General features: G+C 43.9%; 1 protein-coding gene across 2 annotated transcripts in view; it reads left to right on the top strand.

The window, feature by feature from the left end:
• Positions 1–9398, top strand: part of ASB4 (ankyrin repeat and SOCS box containing 4) — a 16612-nt gene extending 7214 nt beyond the window's left edge. Inside the window, exons 3-5 of one of the 2 annotated variants that reach the window (XM_019473982.1) lie at positions 633–1143; positions 2784–2897; positions 4679–9398. In XM_019473982.1, coding sequence (XP_019329527.1) covers positions 633–1143; positions 2784–2897; positions 4679–4826 — 773 coding nt within the window. In that variant the 3' untranslated portion in view covers positions 4827–9398. The remainder of the gene's footprint in view (positions 1–632; positions 1144–2783; positions 2898–4678) is intronic. The other variant, XM_009286342.1, reaches the window with a different exon arrangement.
• Positions 9399–9837: the final 439 nt, after the last annotated feature.

Here is a 9837-nt window from a genome sequence, read left to right on the forward strand (position 1 = left end):
GGGGGATCGGCCCCCCCCGCCGCGGCCCCGCTTCGCTGCTCAGTAGATGGAGCTGTTGCTTCAGCTGCGACGGCCGCTCGGCACAGGTAGACAAGTCCTACCCGTCCCCTTAACAGCTTGAAAACGGGATCCAGACCCTCAGCTGGGGACTTCGGCTGTGGTTTTTCAAAATCATCTGTGGAGCTATCAAAAAGTGTCCTTTCTTCCAGGCTCGCAGTTAATGAGGTGCTGCAGGAAGCGTTCTCAGGGTATAGATCTGAGCAGAGCTGTTCTCCGGAGTAGGAGTAAAGCTCTCCTTTTCCCTTCAGTTCTTAACCTATAGGAAAAAGCATTTCACACAGAGATTTGGACCTGCATGCTGCTCCAAAATAGAGCGTTCAGATAAGGCCTTCTGCCAGCTCTGGGCCAAGCTATCACGTCTGAAGCTGGATCCAAGAACCTGAAGTTTCTAAGGGTTTCCTGGGGGCTTAAGAAATGCAGAATCCATGTCCCTAGCTATTTGCATTTCCATGTGCGTCTTTCAAGCCAGTTGCCCACCCCCACCTTCCCCTTGGGTAGCAGGGCTCAAGCAGAGAGATGGCCAAACTAGGATTTCGTTGCCTTCATTTTTACCCATCATCTTTCTTTGGCAGGAGCAAATGTGAACATAAAAACAAATAACCAAGATGAGGAGACTCCTCTGCACATCGTCGCACGTTTGGGTATCCCTGAGCTCGTGGCCTTTTACGTGGAACAAGGAGCACACGTTGATGCTCTCAATGCCTACATGGAGACTCCCCTGGCCTGTGCAGCCTATTGGGCCCTTCACTATAAGGATCAGATATACAGCCCGGATCACCACCTCATCTGTCGGATGCTGTTAGACTATAAAGCTGAAGTGAACACTCGTGATGAGGATTTCAAATCACCGCTCCACAAAGCTGCCTGGAACTGTGATCACGTCCTGCTGCATATGCTGCTGGAGGCAGGAGCAGAAGCAAACATCATGGATGTCAATGGCTGTGCACCACTACAGTATATTCTAAAAGTGACATCTGTGCGGCCAGCTGCCCAGCCTGACATCTGCTACCAGCTGCTGCTGAATCATGGAGCAGCTAGGATATATCCTCTGCAATTCCACAAGGTTAAGGATGGCTTTGTACAGTAGGGATGTTGAGAGAGGTGATGTCTTGAACAGGAATGGGATGAGAGATCCAAACTTCAGGGTTTGGTGGTATCTGGATTTGCTGGAGCCTTGTAGACTATGGGCCCAGAATGCCCAAAACCTTGTAAGCCGACCTGCTGTAAGAGTGGTATCATTTAACTGAAGTGAAATTACAGTTGCTAATGCCAGAAACCAGACTCAGATCCCATTTTTGTCCTTAACCAACCTGAAACCCCAAACTCTAAATGCTGGTTCAAGCCTAATTTTTCAGAGCTGATTCACTTTCTCATTTCAGAAGACCTACATGCCTTTGCCAAACCTGGCTCCATACAGGCTTAACTGGGTTATACGAAATACATATTTCATGGCCTCTAACAAAGATTGGAGATCAGACCAGTTGATTCAGTTTGTCACTTCTGACGTTTAAAAATCTATTCAAATCTATTCAAAATGAAGTGGATCTCAATAAAGCTTGGGCTCATTCCCAGGAAATGTGAGATATTAAGGGGAAACGCTGGGCCTGGGCTTATAGTTGATGAAAAAAAAAAAAAGAAAAATAATTGCAGGATCACTCCCAAAGAATTTCTAAACGTCTGCAAAGTCCAAGGCACTGACAGAAGTAGCTGACAGACTTCTTATATCACACAACTAAGTAAGCTTGCTGTAGTCAGGACTCATTCTCTCTCATCCTGTGCCCTGAGCAACATTTTGCAACTTTTCACCTGTATATATAGTTTCAACAAGCCAAGCAACCAGAGGCCTTTGAATAAAATGCCAAACCTTTGGCTGTGCCCTTTTGAGCCCAGGATGAGCTGGCCCCATCTTTTACAAAATAACCCTTAGTTTCCTAGAGACCATTTGAGAGAAGGGTCTGGGGTCTCCTCTTCCTGCCTCTGCCTGTCTCCCGTTGCATGGAGCGGGTCTCCCTTCCAAACCATCATTTGCCATCTGTAAAATATGTAGGATGATATTTATTCCAGAGGGATGTTCTGCAGTTTTGTTTGTGAAAGCCTGTCTTCTGTGTGGACAAAAATGTGCATTGTACGGTGTGAATGCAAAGTGCTATTCCCTGAGTGTGAATGACAATAGGCTTTGTTTTTTTTCCTACTGAGCTAAAGTTACTGGGCAACGAGCAGTCATTTCAGAGGCCTCGTGTGGCTTGGGAGCCTTACTTCTGAGCTGTGTTATCTCCCAGTCTTTAAATTTTCCAGTAACAATGCATTTTTGATTCATATAATGGGATTTTTTCTGTTCCTGTGCTGCATGACCTGGAGCAAGGACTTTGTGCATGGCTTTACCTAGTGTCGAGACACTCAACCTAGCTATGAACAAGTTATTGCCAGATTCAGATGATAAAGCTGCCCCCATCAGCAAGCTACACTGCTCTGGAGATCTAAGCCAGTATTTCTGTATTGCGTTAAACTGGGGTGTGCGCGGCTCCACTGGGGGCTAGCCTGGATTTCTTGCTGCACTTGCACTAAGCGGTGTAGACATGGCTTGCGTCTTTTGCATCTCCAACCTTATCCTCTCGTAATTCTTTGGCTGCATCTGTCTCAGTGTGTCATTGCACAGTGCCAAGCATCCAGGCTAGCCCCAGCTTCTTGGTGGTCCTCATGGTCTCTATGCATCCTGCCTGCAGGTGCTACAAGCCTGTCATTCCCACCCCAGAGCTGTGGAGGTTGTCGTCAATACCTATGAACACATCAAATCAACATCGAAGTGGAAAGCAGCCATACCTGATGATGTCTTTGAGGTAAGATCTTAATGAGTTGCAACTGAGTAAAATCCAAGCTCCTTATTTGCATTCTCTATATCTGGCCAAAGAAAAGTGAGAATGCTTTTGAAAGAGAAGAACATCTCAGAGGATTTGGGACTTCCCCATTTAATATCACTCACTTGACAAAAGCATATCACTCACTGACAAAAGACATATTTTTGAGAAATTTTCATTGCAACATTATCCTTTGGAGCACCCCCTGGCAGGGATGCTGCAGGAGTGCAGCTGTCCCTGCACTCAGCAAGTGCAAAGATTCTGGCTGTGACTGGTGGTTCTTCAGATCTGTCCACGCATATATTTATATATTTTTTAAGTCAGCAAATCTTTTAAAAGTACTGTGTTACATGTGAATGACTACATATTCTGGTTCTGTTGCCTGGGTTGCATTTCTGTGAGCAGGACTCATTAGCTGCAAATGCAAGGGAGAATTTAAATGAAAAATAAGAGATCAAAGAAAAATAGATGTTGTCAAAAGGCAAAATTGTGGGACGAGCTACATGCTTGGACATAACTATCCCTTTACTTCAGAAATCCTCATAGTCTCAATCCAATATTCCAGTTTAAACCTAGTTTTTTATTAATTCTGGGCTTTTTCAAAATTTTCAAATCAGTGCTGAAGTTAAGTGCACCAATATCTGCTATGCATTATCAGTGATGTTTTGGGAACCCCATCTGTATTATAATGCAGCGTTATACAGCCAGAGGAACTGTGAGACTAACTGTTTTTTCAGGTCAGCTTTGTTCAGAAAAAAATTAAAAGAAACCATTTTGGGTGAACACAAAATTAAATGTTAATGTTCCTTTTTCACCTAAATATAATAATAATAATAATAATAATAATAATAATAATAGAAGCTTTGCTGAGCTACGAATGAATAATAATAATAATAATAATAATAATAATAGAAGCTTTGCTGAGCTACGAATGTGATTAGAAAGAAAATAACTAAATCTTTTTCTCCAAACAAAAACTTTAAAATGAAGTATTGAAACATTCTTATTTGGAAAAGTCTACAGTTGCTCTATTTCTTTGTTGAGATTGTCATTTTTGTTGTCAAAGCTCTTTGCCAAATTTGACAGGAAATTGAAGAAAAAAATTTTGTTGACACAAATCTGTACTTTTCATACATGAAGTGTATCTGAAAAAAAGTGTAACCAGACCTGTCAAGTAGCAAGAATATAAAGTAAGGTCAAGTCATGCGTAGTCGCAGGTATTTACCGTTTGCTTCTTTTATTTCAACATCATTTGTAAGCATCTGCACTTTTCTTCTCGTTGGGATGCAATTTTATTTCTTCTAAAAAGCCACTGGAGCGATGAGCAAGACCAAAGGTACTTTGCCGCTCAGCAGCCCCAGCGAACTCATCGGTAGCGCCGGCATTATGCTGCCTTGCTGCCCCACGGTGAGGTTTAGGGGATTAACTCATCCACATGCACTGACCCTGAGCTGGCTGCAGCATCTGTTCAGGTCAGGACTAACGCCACAGAGGAACCCCCACCTCAAACTGATGGATATGACATACCAAGCCTAAAGATTTCAGCATGGTCTTTAACTTCACACTAAATATTTGAGGCAAGCATAAGAATTTTGTGCAGGCATTTGGCTAAACCAAGTCCCTGGTGCTTGATGTGACTCCAACAGACAGGACAGCTGTCTACGCTTTTTAACTTGTTCTGCCAAGGGCTGCCTGTGGGCAGGGCAAAGGGAGGGAAGGAAACCAGCCTTATTTCCCTAAAACACGTTTGTGTTTTTTTACAGCGGCACCAGGACTTCTATGACTCTTTGTTCACTGTGTGCAGCAATTCACCACGGTCACTCATGCATTTATGCAGATGTGCTATTCGGGCAATATTGTCAGAAAGGTGCCACCGAGGAGTCCCCTTGCTCTCCATCCCCCCATCCATGAAGAAGTACTTGCTGCTGGAACCAGAAGGAATCATCTACTGAGCCGCAGCAGTGCGGGCATTGGCATCTGCCTTCCCGGATCCGCGTGCCTCTGCGGGGTGCTGGAGATACAGGCAAAACCCTGATGCAGCCCTTCACTTTTGTACAGTCGCAGGCCAGCCTGAAGCTGGGCTGGGATTTACCAGCTCTCCTCGGAGCTGCTGTCTTTCCCTGCACTGAGGAATTGCAGCTGCAGGCTGTGGGTCGTGCTGGGGGAGGCAGAGCTGGAAAGGCCCCCCCCTCCAAACAAACACAGGGGCGCATACTTCCATGCTTTGTTCAGCCTAGCTTAAACGATGCTTCTGCTGCCTTTGGTATTTATTCCACTGCCTGCTAGATAGCATTAGATTCAATCTGAACAACCTTTGATACTGTTTCACTGTAATTTTCTTCAGCTGTCATTTTGGGAGTAAAAGAAAGGATACCATCAAAAAATAGGACATTTATTAGCATCACAGAAATGCTTTCCCAGAAAGAAATGGGCGAACTGCTTTGAATCATGACCACAGACAGGATTTCAGTAGTTTCCATATTTTCCTGTGGATTGACTCTCAAGTCAATGTTAGTTCACTGTTCACTACACCTGTCTGTATCTTATAAAGCTTTGTAATAGTAATATCCTTTTTAACAGTAAGAATTTTTCCATTATCAATCACAATATTGAAATTTGCAGCACTGAAATTTCTGTACATTGCTATTCATGCCCAGGTAGCTTTTAGCACATGCTGTCTCTGTTTCTGCTCTCACTGTGACCAACGATAATTTCATGTCCTGGTGTTGAGAAATGCAGGTAGAATGGACTTGCCCTTGTAACCTGCACAGCTGGGCTTATACCCATCCACATATCCCTCAGGATGGTGTTGGACGGGATCTGGGAAGAATATGAACCCTTCTCTTCATTGACTATAAAAGGAACCTAGCCTGCTAACATGGACTATACACCTCATTTTTTGGCAGCTAAGCGCAGGTGAGAGGAATCCTACCTTAACCGAAAGGTGTTTCCAAGATGAAGGTGTGTTGGCTGTGCTGTTACAGACATGCCAGTCTCCCTGATTTGCAGGCCCTCTGCTTTTGGACCTGCTGGTGCTGGTTTCCCTGCTTGCAGGCAACCTTTATTCCTGACCAAGCTACTGTCTCCAGTTCAGGAGGATGAAATGAGGGCAGAGGCAGTTCACACACCAAGTGTCCCACAGCAAGGGCAAGTGTGTGATCTGACCTACAGATAAAACCCATTTTTCTTCCCTTTTTTAGTTTGACGCAATCCATCTGGGCTGTTCCACTTTTTTTAGACCCTGACAATTCTGGGCCCTGTTAAAAGGGAGGTGAGCCGTGCCCACCATTAGGAGCCAGTAACTCCTGACTTCTCATTGCATCTCTGACTGTGAAGCTGTCGGTCCTTATCATTATTATTATCTCTTTGCAAGAGAGCCCACAGCACATTAGGCTCTTCCCAACTGGACAGGAGTGGCCAAGCTATTCAGGGTCTCTGTGTCTTGCAAAGTGGCAATAACAGCACTTGAAGATATGTGCAGATTATTTAGTGTTATACATCACTTTGCTGTCTTTTATTCTCAGTTTTCATGAATCAAAGCCGGTACGCTGTGTTAGGAGAGAATCCAATTCATGGGTCTGTTTATGTTTAGCTAGACAGCAACGTAGATTGCTGTTTAACAGTTTCCAGTTCCAATGGAGAATTTCAAAGACAACACAGACCATGAGAAAATGCTTTCTTGTATGAATGAAGTTGTAATATAGGTCTCCGTACTTTACTAAACTGATGAAAGATTTCCATAGAGTTGCAGAGGTATCTCTATCAGAGACACTGCAGTAGTTTACAGGGGAGAATGATCAGGATCTGGGGCAGGTTGTCTATAGAAAAATCTGCTTGAGGCAGTTCCAGGTTGATGGGATCCACTGAATTCTGCACTGAGGAAAACCAGTGAATTTGGAAGGATGAAAAAAGCTTAGGTTATCTAAACCCACTGCTTTTCTAGGATATGTACCTATGTAAGTCAGGCATGAGGAAGAGGATTTGCAAACTGGTTAAGGCAAGAAAACGTTCGTTGCTTTCTGAACAGTCTGACAATAGGGTGAGTTGGGTAGTCCAGAAGAGACAGATGGAGGTAGCTGATTTTAGTGGGAACACATCCCCGTGCTGGCTGGTTCTGGAAGTGAAATTCTGCATCTGGAAGAGGGAGGTTTAAGGCAGAACAATAGCAGCGTTTTCTGACCTGTCATAGTCAGGACTCTCTTGCTGAGAGAGAAGAAAAAAGGCTGTCACCAGTGTTCCTAAATTCCCTCTGATCCTCCCCCTCTGCAGTGAACACGCTTAATTTTTATTCTGTGGGCACCCAGCCTCACTTCCAAGCTTTGTACCAAGCAGGTGCCAGATTATAGCCATTGTGGTATCTGACAGGGAGCACAGTGGGATCAGGCTGATTATAGTCATAGGAATTTGCAAGCTGTTAAAAACACTGGAGAACATCCCTATCACAGAAAAAAGACCTGATTGATGCACTTTAGTTGCTTCTGTTGGAGTTAGAAAGACCAACAGTAAGCAAGCCTTATTATTTGTTACCTTTTAGTATTTCTTTCTTTTTTTCTCTTACTGTACTGTATTCCCACGCACTGGATGGAGTTGCTCATGTGAGGCATGGGAGTACCTGATAATAAGCTCATCATTTATTAAATTTACAGGATGCACAGTCTTATTATTCTGACTTAATGCAGATGCCTTGAAATTTCATACTCTCATATAACTCCTGATCATGCTTTTATACGTTCAAGGCTGCAACAGATTGGATGGCTGCAGGTGGAAATAATGAGAAACCGAGTTGTCACCCGTACACTGCAAGTTTGAACCTAGTCATGACCTAAAAGGGCAGAAAATTGTTTTCAGGGTTGTTTGGTGTCTTCTGTGAAATGAGTTGCTTTTTGCCATTTGGCTTCTTAGTAGAGATGTAGCCATGCTTGAGATATTTCCACTGCATTTCACAGCCTATTAGAATATTTAAAGCACAGATAGGCACAAAGAATGAACTACCCTTTCCCATTGGCAGCCCTTTCCACAGCTCCCTTAATGACTTCTCAATGGCTAGCAATGAGATTACATGTTTTGGTCCTTGTGCTTTTTAAGAGGTGTATATGAAGAGATGTTCTTAAGCCACATGCATTGTTGACAAAAGAAGTTATCCCATCTATGAACACAGAGACACTCTGCATGTTTTTGTGGGCCAGTGCAGAGCCATAATTCAGCTGTTCATGGAAATATGGACATCCTCTTTGTAAAGTGCTCTTGCAATAATTTTAAACCTAGCCCCTGATGTCTGATTGGATCCAGCTTGACTCAAAAATCCACTGATTTCTCTATGGAGAGCATGTAGGTGAAACTGAAGTCAGAGTCAATCTAACAGTGTTCAGGAATGTATTTTCCTTCAAAACCTGATTCATATTTGGTCAGCCTTTAGAGACAAGGACAATGAGCCCAAAACAGTGTGGCTGGGTCACCTCTCCAACACTGCTGCTTGTCCTGCTGGCCTAATGCCAAGAAGAGGAGCCAGAGACTGCAAAGCAGAAACTCAAGACATTGGAAGTGGAAGCAGTAAATCTTGACCAGTTCCTGCTCAGCCTCCAGCCAACATGTCTTTGAAACCTTCACCATTCATCCTTGAGACAGGCTAGTTTTCCAGTGCTGCTGGTGGCAGGAGGGGAAGGATATATCCTCAGCTGCATTCTACTGCGTGCAGTGGTTTCAAGACCATATTGGCTGCACAAGATTTAGAGATGTGATAAGTACGTCTTCTCTCCACAAAGGTGGCTTTGGATGGGTATCAACAACTGCCTGCATACAGACTGGTCCTAGAGCGTAATGTGTGTTTTGTTAATGTGCTCATTACTGGTACTTTAAGACCATACTCAACAGTCAATGTCACACACCTCTACTCCAAACACAAGCTACCTGATGAGAGCCTGTTGCTTGGTCGAATGGCAGCAGTACTCAGCCTCGGGACCTTCAGCACAAGGGGTGCTGGTTCCACATCCCTCACTCCTCTCATAATGACTGCACTGAGAAGAGTTTGCATTATAAAGAAGAAAAGGCTTAAAGCCCAGACCACGAACATGGGGCCTTGGGGCCACCTGGCACAGGCAGCCAGGATCTCCATGTCTTTTTACCCTTGGCATTTGAAAAGCCGGCAGGCAAAAGGAGATGGGTTGCCTGCACCCCTCTTCATGCTCTTACATGGCATTGTCACTAGGGCTGCGTGGAGGATGATGAGGCTGTCTGTATCATCTTGAAAAGTTTTGGACAAAAACTCCTGACTACACAAAAGCAGAATGGTGTTGAAATGTCCATTTAAATTCTGGCAGCTCTGCATGGACATGTGTGTGCGTTGGCATGTGCGTGCATGGGCATGTGTGAGGAGACTTGCAGAGAGATCCCAGTCGAAATCTTTGCTCTAGTTTCAATCAGAGTTTTTCAACCCAAATCAGGGTATCGGAGCTGAAACCAATAAATTGCTGTAAGTGTTTTGGCATCAATGAAATTTTACTTACTCAAAACCACTGACCATCTTGAAAGACCATTTCTCTTCTTTCCATGGGGCAGTATCTTACAGCCTATACACCAGTTTTGACAGAATCAAGTTAACTGCCATGATCATGAATTTATATAAATCTCCCAGACTGAGCAAGACTGACAACTATTTTTTAAAATGTCAGAAACACAAATATTAGAGGGTAGGGGAAAAGGTCTGGTCTGCCATGGTAGGTGGCAGCTTCACTTTTAGCTGCAAGCACTGCTGGACCAATTAAAATGATCACAGAGGTTTGGCTCATTTGTATTTGAGGAACGTCCTTTGAAAATGCGCTAATGCTTTTGGCAGCAGATTTTGCTCATGGGACAAGTACCTTTAAATCAAACATACAAGAGTTCAGTCTTTAAGATTGGAAGGAAGATTGAAACAGTCTGGGGT

The sequence above is a fragment of the Aptenodytes forsteri genome, unplaced genomic scaffold, assembly GCF_000699145.1.
Source record: "Aptenodytes forsteri isolate BGI_AS27 unplaced genomic scaffold, ASM69914v1 Scaffold55, whole genome shotgun sequence".
Classification (NCBI taxonomy): domain Eukaryota; kingdom Metazoa; phylum Chordata; class Aves; order Sphenisciformes; family Spheniscidae; genus Aptenodytes; species Aptenodytes forsteri.